Consider the following 16,554-nt stretch of genomic DNA (forward strand, 5'->3'; position numbering starts at 1 on the left):
AAGTTCACCAGCAGCTTTTCTTGATTGAAATCCAAACATGTAGATATGGAAATAAGCATTTGTTTCCTGTACTATACCTGATCTCCCCCCATCTTGTTGCCAGGCAACCATTCAGGTGTGGTCCTGAGCGTCAACTCAAAAGAACTCCGCAATTACCTGAGCAGCTGATGGCTGCCATGGCAACATCGAACCAGCACTTCCTTCTCCTCTTCTTCGTGGGAAACTTCACTTTTCCAAATTCAGTGGAAGGTTTGCCTTCATCACCCCGCCCCTCCAAGGGATGGTAGCCATATTGCCACATCCCATGACAACAATAGCATGAATAGTGTGAACGCTAAGCGAACCACACCAAAGTGCGCATCTATTTTTTTTTTTTTTTTTTTTTTACAATAAGAATTTCTTGGGCGGGGGTGTCCAAAATTTTCCTCCGAGGGCCACATACAAGAACAGTGTTTGTCGCCTTCCTGATTTTTTTTTTTTTTTTGCATGTTTGTCACACTTAAAAACTTTCAAATCATTAAACAAATTTAAATATTACTCAATGACAATACAACTGAACTCAAAATGCAGTTTTTAAATTAAACTTTTCGTTACAAGGGAGAAAAAAAATCCAAATGGCTCTGTGTTAAAAAGTGATTAACCCCCCTGTTAAAACATAAGTGAGATTAATTGAGATCTATTAGTCTGGAAAAGGTTTTAAAGCCATTTCTAAAGCTTTGGGATTCCAGTGAACCACAGTGAGAGCCATTATCCACAAATTGCGAAAACAGTGGTGAACCTCCCAGTAGTGGCCAGCCAACCAAAATGACCCCAAAGAGCGCACAGTGACAACTCGTCCAAGAGGTCACAAAAGACCCCACAACAACATCCAAAGAACTGCAGGCCTCAATTGCCTCAGTGAAGGTCAGTGTTCATGACTCTGCCAAAAGACAGACACAAAATTAGGCCTGCATGGCAGAGTTCCAAGACGAGAAAATCACTGCTGAGCAAAAAACATTAAGGCTTGTCTCAATTCTGCCAGAAATCTTGATGATCCCCAAGACCTTTGGGTCTTAACTCTGTGGTCTGACGAGACAAAAGTTGAACTTTGGAAGGTGTGTGTCCCATTACATCTGGCGTAAAGGTAATGCTGCATTTCAGAAAAAGAAAGTCATACCAACAGTAAAATATGGTGGTGGTAGTGTGATGGTCTGTTGCTGTTTTGCTGCTTCAAGACCTGGAAGACTTGCTATGATAAACGGAACCATGAATTCCTGCAGTGTGTGCTCTGATGATACCAATGATTTCATTTCCGATCCTATACTGTTCTAGGTAAAATTCAGGCTAGTAACGGCGATACCGATCCGATACTATGTGCAAATTCACTAAATGTGTCTGATCACATTTAAAAAGTAGTGTACAGTATTTCAAACACAGCATAAAGAATACAAGACATTTTAATTTACTGCTTTACTTTAAACCCTGAAGTATAGTGAGGCAGTGGGGTGATTTACAGTACAATGAAGATAATATACAACATCAGAAAAAACGGGGGACAAAATCATATCTGAAGTATCAAAAGTATCACTATTTTGATTTCAAATCGACTTTAGAGCATGAAGAGCTGGTATTGGAAGTATCGATATTTCAGTATGATTCCGCACATTACTAGCGTCTTCTCCTTAATGCGTTCTTGGCAATTTCATGGACTGTGTGCAACGCGAGTCAGTATTTTCTCAACTAAATGATTCCGTGTCGGAGATTAAGAAGAGGGCAACAATTTTGGCTATGGCAGTTCGTAGACAACTTACTGCCACGTCTGTTCCAAAGTGCGTGTGTGTGGATGTCTGAGGCAGGAGTGGTGAGACTTTGGCGAGAGCTGCTTCACTAAAAGCTTTTAAAAATTTTCGTCTTAGAAGAACTTTTGCCTGCATTGGTGAGTACCTTTATCCAAGTGTTACACAATAAACCATGCCTTTTGGTGACATATAGGTCGGCTCTATGCGACCTGACCGTTCATACTGCAGTCGCATTGCATACATATTGGATTTATAGCCACATACAGGTTCAGTATGAATGAGGCTTGAGTCGCATTTGAAAAAGTTGGAATTGCACTGATGTGAAAAAGTCAGATACAGGTCACATGAGCAAAAAATCTGAATTGCCCTGCAGTGTCAACATAGACTCATTGCAAGTTATCACAAATGCTTGATCGCAGTCGTTGCTAAGGGTGACCCAACCAGTTATTAGGTTTCGGGGGCAATCACTTTCACACAGGACCAAGTAGGTTTGGATTTTTCTCCTTCAATAAGAATTTTAATGTAAAAACTGCATTTGGTTCTGTTGTGCTTTTATTAAATTTGTTTGATGATCTAAAACATTTAAGTACGACAAACATGCAAAAAAAAAGTAATCAGGAAAGGTGCAAACAGCTTCACACAACTACGTAAAAATGTAATCATGTGGGGTCCACACAAGATGCTAAAACCAATCCGATGTAGGTCATATATTGTACGCTAAACAAAACATTCACATCTTAGCTTTGTGTGAGAGGTGACAAGGCAAATTATAGTACCTTATATTTTATATATACCTGTTATATTAAATGGACACACCGATATAAAGCTATTTTTGATACTCTAAACCCCATAATATGCCTCTCACACTTATTAAACACATTTCAAATTCAGTATTACACATTAAGAAACATTTACAGGCCAACAGTGTAGAGTATTGTACTTACAAACGGTGCACAACCTCACATCTGGTCAAAGCAGTGGAACAGGGGTCGGGAACCTTTTTGGCTAAGAGCCATGAAAGCCACATATTTTAAAATGTACTTCCGTGAGAGCCATATAATATTTAAACACTGAATACAACTAAATGCTTTCTTTTGTGGACAAGACCAACAATTTTAGAGTAGAATAAAGCTCTGCATTTATTCTTTTTAATAACGTTGCTATACTGAAGCTAATCAGTAATTAAAATACTCACCATTAACGTGACTGCTGGTGCTGCATGGTTTTGCTGATGGCTTTGCAGTCTGGTTGATACGTGGTGAGGTTACGTTTCATGTCCTTCCACTTGATTTGCCATCATGATGATCGCCAACAGTTCTTGCTGACAGAGGCATGTCTTTATTCATTTGATTATCTCGTATTTATCCACATCAAGCATGAATATTTTGGCATATTCGGCATACTTAGATGCAAATGTGCCATTTTTTATTTGTCCGTTTCGATGAAACCTGTTCTCCCCACGAAGGCGAATCTCCCCACAAAGGCAAATATCTGTCCATTCATGCTGAAGTGTACGGTACTCTTTTTTTCGCCATCCTCTTCAAAAGTGTTTGTGCTACAGAATTAGCTGGCTACGTCACTAAAGGTGGGATATCTACTTCTTGACCTCTCAATGACCCGGTAGGGTACCGTATTATCCAATTATAATCGTGTTTTGGCATCCGACCCGGAAAATATCCGGACAGTTGGCACTGGTTCTCGCCATCCACATTGTGGTAGAAATTGGGATAGATGGATTAAAATGCATTTGTTTTGTAATTCGTAATGTTTCACTTTAAAATTTCAGTGATTTTTTTTTTTTTGTAGTGTTAAATGTGTGCCAGATGCAGACATCAAAAGAGCCATGTACATGTACTGTATGGCTCAAGAGCCACACGTTCCCGACTCCTGCAGTGGAGTTTTCCACTGCAGATGGCACCATCAAACCACTTTCTATTTAAGTAACCATAAAAAATGATTTACAATTTAAAGCAGATAACAGAAATCTGCAATTGAAAATCTGCAAATAGGTACTTCACTATTTAATGTCTTAATATTAGTATTAGTAATACAATTATTTCTGTTAAAGGCCAATAAAAACAAGCTGTGTCAGTGGTCCCCAACCGCCGGGCCGCACAGAAAGAAAAAATTTCCATTATTTCATTTTCTTTGTTTTATTTTGAAAAGTGGCCGGATTCTCTGTTACATCCGTCTCACTTGACGCATATCTATTGTCGTGTGCTAACTTTATCTCATGCCGCACAGAGAGACTACTACTGTATTTTTACCATTTTTCTTTCACCTCATATTTGGTGTCAAATGCTGATACTATGTGGGAATGCATAAAGGTAAGTTTTGATGACTTATTGAGTGCTAATGTGCACATTTGTCTCAAGTTAATTCATGCTAACGCACTGCCTTTTCCAACACACGTCAAACAGCGATGTAATCATCTCTATGGAAAAACTTGGCTGGAAAATGAACTGGTGGATGGTGGGTCGGCATTCATTTTGTGCTTTTAATTTGATGTTATTCATGTCTTAGTTTTACACAATACATAATTAAGATAAATTAGATCGCTATAATGTACGAACCTCCACCTCCCGCCCCCGGTCCGCGGGAGATTTGTGGGAACACAAGCCGGTCCGTGGGTCAAAAAAGGTTGGGGACCACTGCTCTAGGCGGTGGAAATGCAAAGCAACCACCAGGGGGCAGTACTTCCCCATTTTAATTATTGCCCACGATTACGTAGTCTCCTCAAAGCTTTTTTTCTAAATGATTTCAAATCCTCAAGGGGTTGTATTTGTGGTGACATAAAAGCCCCTACTCATCTTTTAACATGGACTTGAAGGTCTGCGTCATGGAGGAAAGGCGCAGTAAATGGACATATTTAGCCTATATTAGGCCTAACCCGCAGTGGAGCAGGTTTGATGTAAATGTGTAAATAAAACTTCATCTCCACTTTGTACATATCCTTTCACTTTCAGTGTGTTACAAGGCGAGTTGTTCAGCGGACCACAAGCATCTTATTTTCCACAGCGTTCTTTCATCTTGGACTGGGAATTTTAACGTCATCCTATTTTGATACAATTGCACACTGATGAGTATTTTTGATACACGTGTTATATATCATTATGTAGGCACTGCTTGGCTGCACTGATTGTGTTAAAAGACTCAAAAATAATGGGACACATGCAGGAAGTGAAGAAATGCCTATTTTTGGAGCAAAAATGTACAAATCGGCAGGTTTTCACACAGGTGGTGTTACACGGCAGGTGTTATGAGTAAATAATTCTGGGTACTGGCAGGGCACTTCATTTTTGACATACTTTAGTGTGAACGTACTCAAAGACTACTAAGTTTAAGTACAAAAGTGCTATAATTGAGACACAGCCCTTGCCTCCTCTCCTTCCAGGAAAAAAATGTATACTAATAAGAGTTGTGTCCCAAGATTTTTGGGAGCAGTTTCACTTCCACACTAGTAATGTTTTGTACATATTTTTCTGCTTGTTCATTTCACGTGGTGTGTGTTGCCCAATGTGACAAGGGGCATGCGGGGGAAAAGTAACTTCCAGGATAGTCACATGCACAAGAGCACAGTTCAACTGTTTTCTGATTATTTGTACAATTTAACGTTTTGCTATTAAAATGTCATCATTAGAAATAAATCACACCCAGTAATGTCTGCGGCTCTTTTGTCCCAACACTCGAGTATGTGGATGGCGTGCACTGAACCTCTACAAACTGCAGACAAAGTGGGTGTTTTTGTATTCCAAGTGTTGAGCAATTCAGAGTCAAACAGACACAAAAGTATTTTAATAACAAAAAGGTCAACTTTAAAAATTTTAAAGTACTTGCAAAACAATTTGAAACAAATTAAGACGTCTGTATATACAGTATCAAAATTCTTTTTTACAAATCTACATTTTCTAAAATGTGCAGCAGAAATGCACTTAATTCATTTCTTTTTGTTGAAAGGCCTCAAGCAATCAGCAGGATGTCCTGCTCTTCCTTGTGACTTTTATACAGCGTTGTTTAGCTCAGACTATGAAAAACAAAACACAATTCAGCTTATCAAATTGATCAATGACCTATGCAATACTAGATAAAATGCACCATGTAATACCTGACGCTGAAGGCACGCTTGGACAGATGAAACTACTCTTGTTCCTCACAGTGCGAGACTTCTTTTTTGCAGACTGTGTCTTTTTCTTTGTCTGTCTGCGAGAACTTGGAGCAAGGACTGTTCTCTCCGATCCTTGTGAGGGGGCACGTCAGCAAAAGTTAGAATTCACATGTTAGCAGAGCAAATAGCCAAGAATTATGAGGGTACAACCGTCAAAAAGCAAGACGATCATCAAAGTAGCTCAACTGTTACACCGTAAAAGTGTTATCAGCGTCTCAATCTCCTCCTGAGACCCAGCAGTGCTTTTGTTTTTTGCGTTGCAGAGGACAACCCGAGCTTTCCTGAGATATCAAGAGGAAAAAATGGCTGCCATACCAACCACAAGACACATAAATGTATGCAGTTATTGTGGTTTTAAAGGTAGAAAATTATTGGGTTTTTTTTGAAGCAACACGTTTTTAATCAACAGTTTGAGGTGGTTTTGGTGAAAACAAAACATTTTTACAATGGCCTCTGTTGTGGACATGAGGACTACTTTCTCATAGAAAATGAAACTTAATGCAATAAATGCATCACTTGAAGAAAAACCTACTTCTCATTTACAATATCACTAAAAACATGCAAAATGCAGACACTGAAAAACGTGGTGCTTTTTAATGGGTGTTTTCCTTTTCAGAACTGAGTTGGAATATAAAACATGTAGGCAACTGCTGTGTAAATTGGATTTATTTAAAAATGTCTCGCTCTTGTCATCAGAACAGTACAGTAATACCTCGTTCAATGCGGTTAATTGGTTCCAGACCCAACCGTGACAAGTGAATGTCCACAAAGTTGGATTCCTTTACAAATCAAATGTTTTTGTCGTAGTAGAGTATAGAAATCCTGTTTATGACCTTCTAAAGTACACCAAGTCCCCAACCAACAAACACAATTGGTTCCAGACGACCGTTTTTAAGTAGAATTGTTCTTAAGTAGAGGAAAAGGTAGTATTACCAATGATATAGGTACTACATGTACGTGTATACATATACAGTATATGTGTATGTATGTAAATATGAGTTTGGATGCAGTAGTAATATTAAACCAGGATAATGAATGAAAAAAACAATAATAAAAGTGATATAATAATACGTAATGATAAATGTTATTTACCTTTGAAGAGGAGTGGTCGAGCATACGTCGTTGTGGTGGAGTTGGAGGAGGAGTTATTGAAAAAAAGGACAAATGGTCGTCGTGGTTAGACTCTTCTAAAAGAGGTAGTGTTCTGTGGGTGGTGTAGAATTAAGCAGGCCTATTAACTCTTCATAAACTTTACACGCTCCGTCCGGGTTGTATCATACAATTACAATTTAGCTTTCTCTCCCCAGCCGCTTCCTGTACCTGTTGGTCCCATTAGCAGAGTCACAGTGCCCTCTACTGGTCAAGCATGTAGCAGTATAAATATGGAGTTGCAGTACAGTACTACATAGCAAAATACATGAAAAAATAGACCAGTTGGCTTGTGTTGATATCTCCGAAAGTTTGCATGTCGGATGTTCGTAAATTGGGGACCTAGTGTACTGGGTCTTAACAACGTTCGAGCCCTCTGGACATAAAAGAACACCCCTATAATTACCTTTTCACTCATATTACTCAATATACTGTAAAATATGAAATGTACTGTAGAAAATAAGCTTGTGCGTGTTGCAACCAATGTGTTCCGGCTGTGTGGAGGACAGGAACTGACGTCTGGAGTTCAGAGTTGAGTTTTAGCGCAGAAGTAGCCCATGTTATTATGATTATTATTATATCACTGTAATGTTACTGTAATCAGTAACATTTCCATTTTACATCGCTTGTCCGCATTAGGGTCACGGGTGAGCCGGAGCCTATCCGCTGACTTCAGGCGAAAGGTGGGGTCATCAATTTTCCATACATTCACGCGTATAGAAAATTCAGCGTCTGCAAGGAGAGAATGTGCAAACTCCACAGAGATGTCCAAAAGGAGATTCAGACCCCCGTCTCCTGACTGTGAGGCAAACATGCTATGCACTCGGTCACAGTGCCACCTATCCGGATATTAATGGCAAATAATATTAAATTAAAAAACAGTCTTACCTGCAAGACACCTCACCGGGGTCCACCCACAAGGTGAGGATGGGCGGCAAGCCTAGGTCACAGAAGTTGACCCCACTCTCATGACAGGACCGCATGATTTCTGGATCAGAGCTGCTCCACAAGTTGACACGTATGCATCTTTTAAAACAAGAATGCACTATGCTGATGTTATGAACAGTAAAAAAAAAATAGAGTATACAATTGTCATGTTAAACACAATGCTCGTGTTAACAGTTTTAAAAAGTGGACAATGTTCATGTTATGAACACCTATGATGGACACAATTGTAATGACGTTAAGTACGTGTGTGGTGTTGAGGGATGTTCTAGAAAGAGTTATACCTGTATGCTTGTCCCTTGCTGGGGTTATCTGGGTACCAGTGTCCCTGGAACTTCTCCTTCAAAGCGTTCGCCAGCTTCTCTGTAAAAAGCTCAATTTCTGACACTTGTCGCTTGGCCACAAGCATCTTCATTAGGTACGCCACGGCTGATAGTTCTCGCTCCATATTGATGATCGCATTCTATCTTCTGTCGTTGCTTTTAGCTAGGCGTGTGTCTGTCACTAACGATTGTTGTGCGGCGTGGTCACAAGTCACAAAGGCAGGTATCACGGCACAAAGGAGCATCGTCCAATGGGATGGCGTGGAAGATGAAAGAGCGATGACGTACAACCTTCATAACCGACAATTTTTCTTTCTGATGAGTGCCCCTGTTGTCTCCGAAGATAATGGAGCGCAATACGCAAGACTGCTTACTCGCTTTCAGTAGTGAGCACTTTGAAGCAGTCTCCTCGCACGCTGCTCTGTGATTTATTGCTCAGATAACAGTCCAAAAGACCATCCATCCATCCATTTTCTATGCCGTTTCACCTCATCAGGGTCGCGGGGGCATGCTGGAGCCGATCCCAGCTGACTTTGGCTGACAGGCGGGGTACACCCGGGACTGGTCGCCAGCCAATCGCAGGGCACATATAGACAGGCTCGGATTTAGAGGGGGGTGGGGGGGTGTAACCCCCCTTCCGTTTTGAGGCACCCACGATTTTTTTTTTTTTGCCACAATAAAAGCTAATAAAATGATAAACCATCCTCGATTCCAGTCACCCAGTCCCAGTGAAGGTACGTGTTCTGAATTATGCATACGCCAGAATGCAACCGAGACGCATGCTATTCCTGAACCCACTGTCAGGCTGATCATTTACATTGGACATTGAAGTGTACCTGGCTATTCAGGTGGAGGTGCAAAATAAAGGTTCTGGCATCATGACTATAAGGAAAACTGTTGTCTATTCTCAATGAAAATTAACCAGAAAAGCCATCCCCAGTGACATAAAGTGATACTCAAATCCTCGGAATTTACTTCAAATTGGAAAATATTTCAGGAAATTGAGCTAAAATGGGTTTCTCCTAGTACCGGCAATAGAATGTTTTGGCTTAAACTATATATATATATTCCAAGGATAAAAATAACAACAAACTCTTGAAATTAAAAACATAAAATTGGATATCACCAGATTGCAGTAAATGAGATCTAATTTGAAAAAAATTTCTGGGGGAGGGCTGCCAGACCCCCGCTCCATTTCCAGCCCCCACCCCCCCTTTTTAAAAAAGCTAGATCCGTGCCTGATAGAAGACCAAATTTGTCACTTTTCAAGTTGCCTCAAAAGATTCCAAGTGAAATCACACACAATATGCCTTGAAGATGCTTTGTTTCTTCATATGAATGTCATAAACTACACTAGTGTCCACAGTACGCTTCTTTTAACTCCGATCATAATAAAAGCAGTACATCACAACATGTACACATTTAATTTTAATGGAGGAACAGAAAATAGTTACAATGTTATGGAATGACTTCAAATATGAATATATGTAATTTTTTTGACTGGAAAGGACATACAGTACATGGTATGAGCTCTGCTGTCGATACTAGAGTTGAACTATTTTGGTGCTTTCCTGGCTACACTTCAGGAACACAAAATCAGAACAGCTAATGATGCCCTCAACTTGAAGTCCGGACAGGCGAAAGGTACAGATTTTGTCACGTTCGCCACTGGCCTTCGTGGCCTGCTTGTTGTTGTTTCTGTCCGTACCTTCTCCTGGCCTGTTTTTCTCTTTTGCAGTCACCCTTGAGTGGGCTGGAGGCAGGAAGGCTGGGCACCACTGTGGCTGATTGCTCTCACTCCATTTAAGCTGACTGCTTGCAGTTGTTAGCCGCTGGTTCTTTGTCCTCACTCCTGCCAGATACTCACAGGTGGACTTTCGCTCAACGCTCACACTGCTTTTCCTCGTTTTATATTTGTCCCGTTTAGCCCAGCTGCTTCCCAGCTATCTAGCCAGCTCTTTAGCAAGATTGGATTTTTTTCATGGCGTTATTCCCTATTTTAGTTTTTTGCCAACGCCATTGCCTTTTGTTCATGGACAAATTTGCACTCTGTGTCATTAAAAAGTGTTGAACTGCCCTCCAAGCTCTCCACCTCTGCATCTGAGGTCCAAACCTTCTCAAGAACGTTACAGATTCTTTGAAACAGATAAGTTACAAGTGCTGACAGCTGCTCGCAAGCCAAGCTAACCGGCTAACTGCTGAAGAGCATAGCGGTTGCCTAGCAACAGTGCCAAACACAAAGCAAAATTATACCGGCCCTGGAAAATAGGGTCCAAAATCAGAAACAGGGCTAGTCTAGCTGTCGGATGAATATCTTTAGATTTCTGCATAATGTATAGCTTTTGAGGAAATTTTCGTCTACTTCACTTTGTCAGGCATGTCCTATTTAAGTGATTTCCTGATTGAACTACCCTGTGGCAGTAATCAAGCCTGGGTGTGGCTAGAGGAATTGAACTCAGGTGTGCTAAACCATAGTTAAGTTATGTTTTAACAGGGGCAATCATTTTTTGGGGGGATTTTTTTCCGTCCCTTAAAAATAAAAGGTTTCATTTAAAAACTGCATTTTGTGTTCAGTTGTGTTGTCCTTGACTAAAATTTAAATTTGTTTGATGATCTGAAACATTAAAGTGTGACAAACATGCAAAAAACAAAAAGAAATCAGGAAGGTGAACACTTTTTCACACCACTTTACACCAGGTAATCTTCTCTTTTGTTATAAATAGCCTTTTATAAATTTCCTTTTGTCTTCTTCTGGCTCTTAATGAAGGCGGTTGCATCTTTTCCCTCTCATCTGCCTTAGCTTAACCTGCTTTGCTTCTCACGTCCTGTCTCACACTTTTAAGAACCCCTCTCCCCACTGCTCTCCAAATCTAAATCATGGAATTGACTAAATCTTCTCGACGAGAAGCTCAGTTTCGGGGGAACCCGTCTGCCCTGACGGAACGTTCACTGCCGGGTATGTGATGCACAGTTGGGGGAAATGGAAGGTTATGTACCTGGCGATTCTTTCCGTGGAGGGCATTAAAGATGTTTACCTATTTGGAACCACGATAACAGGCTTGTTGCTGATTGGACTAGGCACTGCCCTGGTGTATCGCAAAATTCGGAAGACAGAGGCAGCGGTTCAACGCGCCCAACGGCTGCCCATCATGATTGATATTGTGGGTAAAGCCGTTAGCAGTTTGACTGACGGTGAATCACAACAAGGAAAACATTGTGGAGAAGCTTTTGGCTCTGCAAAGGCAGATGGATTGATCAAGAGACCAGAAAGGACAAACAGTATTGGAATGCGGCTACTCGCACTAACCCAAACTACTTAACCCATTTTGGCCCCCACTGCCACTTCACTTCTGGCACCGGCCTGATCAAGGTCGATGCCTGTACAACTCCTCCGAGAGATTGCTGCAGTGAGACGCTCAGACCCTCCTCCTCTTTCTCCACGGACACCTGTTGTTTGTTGACTGTGTCTGGGGCCCGCTCAAAGCCGTTTCCACGGCAACTGCTGTGTTATCACGATGACATCCTGCGGGTTTTAGGCTCCAATATTGGGCACCAAGCAGTGCGACTTCACCAGGCCTACACACACATGCATCCAAGGCCACTCACATACATACACATAAACTCACTCACACACTCCCTCCCTTACCCCACACCTTCGCCGCCTCGGGGTCTGCACACGTGCTGAACATCACTGTACTGCTGTGGCTGGCTGCCGGCCCGAGCTGGAATCATCTCCAGTTCCTTTACGCCCTGCCCTGGTGCAAGTCTTCCAGTTCATGTTGTAAAGTGTGTTTATTCGTGCCTATGTTTTCAAAGGTAATTTGCCAGTCCCACACTGTACTCCTCCATAGGAGTGTACTTTGGAATTGTTTTTTTTTTCTCCCCTCTCCCCATCTGTCCGGTCTTCCCCCTGTCATATTGTATGGTATGTTGTATGTGTAGATGGGTGCTTTTACCTGGTATAAGTGACTAGTAAAGGTCATTCTGGTCTGATTTTGATACAAAAACAGTTTAATTTGGTCTTATAAAGAAATGAAAATGACAGGTGTGTTTAACTTACCACACATTACATAATACATACGTAGAAGACAATTTAGTGAAATGGTCGCGAGTAGGAGTGCACATTAAAAGTAAAAGACAGGAAGTGTTTCTTGTGTCATGCATTTATTGGTTAAATACAAGCAGTCAACAAAGGTAAAGTATGTATGTATCACTGTGCAGTGCCACTCTGAAAGCTGCAAAAACACCTCCACAATGCAACCCAAACCCTGACCAGCAACAGAGCCTAGAAGTACTTGGGCACACTTCTCCGTCGCCTGGCAGCACCTCTCCTTCATGGTGTCCAAATGTGGCCCAGGGGCCATCTGTGAAATGTGGCGCATTGTAGAAATAAAATAAACAAAAACCCAGCAAAAGTGGAAAAACAGGGCAAAAAGGCATAATGTAACTATAAAAAGCTGAAATTTTGCTACTGATAACTACTAAAAACACAGCTTTGTCTTTAAATATCCATCCATCCATCTTCTATGCCGCTTATCCCAGCTGACTTCGAGCGAGAGGCGGGGTGTGACGTTTGTGTGTGGTGCCAAACACAAACTGTGTCAAATTAAAATAGTCAAGGCTGAAAGGCTGAAGTTCTTCACCAGTGGGTTGTCAGGACAGCACACATGGATATTAAAATGAGAAATACTGAGAACATGATTATAACGTGGCATAATAGCCACAAAAAAATCGGAACATTTATTTATGAAGTCCTTATTGTCTTTAGGGGGTCGGTAGATGACAGTGCAAAGCAACACACAAATAAAGTCATTTTTAAAGACAGTGGGCATTTCTCCTCTATGGCCCGAAGTCCGCAGAGCGTTAAAATAACAACAGCAAGTGGACAAAAGTTCTACGTCAACTTGACAAGCACACGTGCGTGCACATACACACACACACACGCGGTGTAAAATGTATTGCAAAGTCGATAAGGTCCAAAGGGCAGTTTTCCCGTGCAGGGTGGACCGAACGGTACATGGTTTTACCATGTACTGTTGCATACCTAATACATACTAGTAGGGGTGTCACGAGACACTCAGTTCTCAGACGAGATGATACACGAGATTGGGTCTATGAGAACAAGACAAGGCGAGATTTTAACTTTACTCTTAAGAAAAGTACAATGAAAAAACATTAGTGTTGTCAAATGATTAAAATTTGTAATCAGATTAATGATGGACTTCAAATGAATTAATAATGATTAATCAACATTTTAAATGATGCCTGAAACATGCGCATGTTTACTGTATTATATTGAAAGAAAGATACATGGTGTCACACTTTGCTTGTCGCTCTGCTGCCGCCTGTCTGGGTCAGCTGCGTGCTGATCCCGCCAAGATCCAGGCGGTGGTCGAGTGGCCTACTCCTAAATCAAGGAAGCACTTGCAGAGGTTCCTCGGGTTCGCCAACTTCTACAGGCGATTCATATGTAATTTCAGCAGCAAAGCAGGACCTCTGACTAGGCTTACATCACCAAAGATTCCGTTTGTATGGACCCCAGAGGCTAATTCTGCGTTTAACACACTCAAAACTTTGTTTACATCCGCTCCGGTTCTGGTACATCCTGATCCTAACTTACAATTTTCTGTTGAGGTTGACGCTTCTGATACGGGAGTGGGAGCCGTCCTGTCCCAGCGGTCCCCGGTCGACCAGAGACTGCATCCTTGCGCCTTCTTCTCGCGTCGCCTCACACAGGCTGAAGGGAACTACGATGTGGGCAACAGGGAGCTGTTGGCCATCTTTCTCGTGCTGCGGGAGTGGCGGCACTGGCTGGAGGGCGCAGTTCATCCATTTATAGTTATCACCGACCACAAGAACTTGTCCTACATCAGAACCGCCCAGAGACTTAATGCCAGACAAGCCCGTTGGTCACTGTTCCTAACACGCTTCAATTTCTCCATCACCTACAGACCCGGATCACGCAATATTAAACCCGACGCCCTGTCCAGAGTCTTCAGTTCCACGGAGGAGGGAACAGCGCCGGAAACCATCATACCTGTGGCCCGGGTGTTAGGCGCGGTTCGGTGGGAGGTGGAGAAGAAGGTGTCGGAGGCAACTGAAGGGGAGGAGCCTCCAGAGGGTTGTCCGGCTGGCAAATTGTTTGTTCCAGAGACACTAAGATCGGACGTATTGCAGTAGGGGTCATGCATCCAGAGTTACCTGTCACCCAGGAACCAGACGAACTCAGCTGGCATTGGCGCAGAGGTTTTGGTGGCCCTCCATGGCGGCGGATGTAAAGGAGTTCGTCGCGGCCTGCTCTGTCTGCGCCAGAAATAAGTCGTCTAATCGACCTCCGGCGGGCTTGTTACAACCGTTGCCCATCCCGACCCGTCCCTGGTCACATATAGCTATGGACTTCGTTACTGGACTACCTCCTTCCAGAGGAAACACCACAATCCTGAACATTGTTGACCGGTTTTCCAAGATGGTACATTTTATAGCATTACCTGGACTACCTACTTCACTGGACACAGCTCGACTCTTGGTGAGACATGTCTTCCGCATCCACGGCATTCCACTCAATATTGTTTCCGACAGAGGACCCCAATTCACTTCCAAGGTGTGGAAGTCCTTCTGCAAGTTACTCGGGGCATCGGTGAGCCTATCATCCGGTCACCATCCACAGACCAACGGCCAGACAGAGCCTACACTGTTCTGCCGTCTGTCGTTATAACAGTGAAATGTGGCTTGCCATAAGGCATTTAGCTAAAAAATTTAAAGTAATTAAATAAATTAGTTACCGCTGTTTTTTTTCTGAAGAAATCTAATAACTAGGCACGAGCGAGTACACCACTATCTGTATCTGTATCTGCTCACCCTTCTAAATTATCTGTATCATATCTGTACTTGCAGTGGGCGGGGCATAAACCGGAAGTTGGCGTGTTTTAACAGCTACAGTATATTTATTATTATTTGCTGTATTCATTGTTTATTATTCAGCTACATGTGTACTGTGTATGTGTGTAAGTGATCTGTAAGACTTTATTATTTAATTCTTTTTTAATGATCTGTGTTGGTGATTCATGCAAACACCCAGTGATGGCAAACAGGGAAATGATCTGTCAGCCTTGTTCACTGTAGTCTTCTCAAAAGCACCTAGCAATTTTCCAACTGACTTTATATTACCAGCCAAATTAGAAGCAAGCAGATGAAGCAAAAAAACACCGGCCGTGACCGAAGCAACACGAGCCGTTTACAGCTCTGTCTTGTGAAATGCACATACTGTACGTAACGAAACAAGTTTACCAAGTAACTTTAGATACGAGCTGAGCTGAGGAAAACCTAAAAGAAACCCGTCCGGAGTGGAGATGGTGACTAGTGCGACACGAGCCGTTTACAGGATTTGTCTTGTCAAATGCACCGCATACTCCTCTCTTTGGCTGTAGGGAGTCTATCGAGGGAGGTAATTGTATTGGCACATTTGTGCAGGTATTATAAGAACTACATTTATTGTATTCCCTTTGCTAATGTTCTCCGAAGAGCTACTTTGACCGCCATTGGTCACTCTCCAGCCACCCCACTGGCCAGCTAGACATTTCAGGTATCAACTTATTGCCACCCCAATGTCTGGTCTATGTATGGTCTTACCTTGGCCACCCCAATGAAAAATTTTTGACTCCGCCACTGACTTTGTCCTAATTCTAAATGTTGATCTAACTTCCCAAATTATGTCACACAAAAATGAGACCACATTGTCAAAAGTAGTCAGTTGTTTAAAATGGTTAGCGAAACCTGCAGTTATCACGCTCTGCAGTGACTCTACTCTGGTGCTGCAGGTGAGCATCTTATTGGTTTCTCTGTTTGTTTTGGGTTTGGTTTCTCCTCCTTTGCTTATGGCTTTTCTCATTCTAGACCCTGGGCTACCTTGATGGGTGGAGCTACCGAACGAGCCACAGGTGTTCCTTATCAGAGCTACCCCTTTATTATCACACCTGTGGCAGCAGGAAGGTGTCGTTTGATTGATCTTCAAGGACTCATGCCGCAAGTGTTCCTCATCCTTCCGGGTGCATTCCTGCTGGCCAGCTTCATCTTTTAATTTTAAGGTAGGTACAGTATGCTGTCTTGAACAGTTGCCTTTCTGCCAGTTTGGTAGCTTCCCCCAGTTAGCCTTCCTGTTTTGAGTTCTGTAGTCTTTATTTTCGTGGTGCTATTT

General features: G+C 42.1%; 2 protein-coding genes across 8 annotated transcripts in view; one reads left to right on the forward strand and one right to left on the reverse strand.

Moving 5' to 3' along the window:
• sorcs2 (sortilin-related VPS10 domain containing receptor 2) overlaps nucleotides 1-13,185 on the forward strand; it is a 206,508-nt gene extending 193,323 nt beyond the window's left edge. For 6 of the 7 annotated variants that reach the window (XM_054752879.1, XM_054752880.1, XM_054752882.1 and 3 more), the window contains one exon: nucleotides 104-13,185. Coding sequence is in view for 2 of the 7 variants with exons in the window: in XM_054752880.1 (XP_054608855.1) it covers nucleotides 104-168 (65 nt within the window). In the remaining 5 variants the exon portion in view is untranslated. The remainder of the gene's footprint in view (nucleotides 1-103) is intronic. The other variant, XR_008566212.1, reaches the window with a different exon arrangement.
• LOC129195016 (protein BTG3-like) lies at nucleotides 7,977-8,485 on the reverse strand. The gene is made up of 2 exons (XM_054800708.1): nucleotides 8,322-8,485; nucleotides 7,977-8,118 (listed from the first exon to the last, which is right to left on the reverse strand). Exons 1-2 carry the CDS (start codon nucleotides 8,483-8,485, stop codon nucleotides 7,977-7,979), a joined length of 306 nt encoding a protein of 101 aa, XP_054656683.1.
• Nucleotides 13,186-16,554: the final 3,369 nt, after the last annotated feature.

The sequence above is a fragment of the Dunckerocampus dactyliophorus genome, chromosome 15 (genome assembly GCF_027744805.1).
Source record: "Dunckerocampus dactyliophorus isolate RoL2022-P2 chromosome 15, RoL_Ddac_1.1, whole genome shotgun sequence".
NCBI lineage: Eukaryota > Metazoa > Chordata > Actinopteri > Syngnathiformes > Syngnathidae > Dunckerocampus > Dunckerocampus dactyliophorus.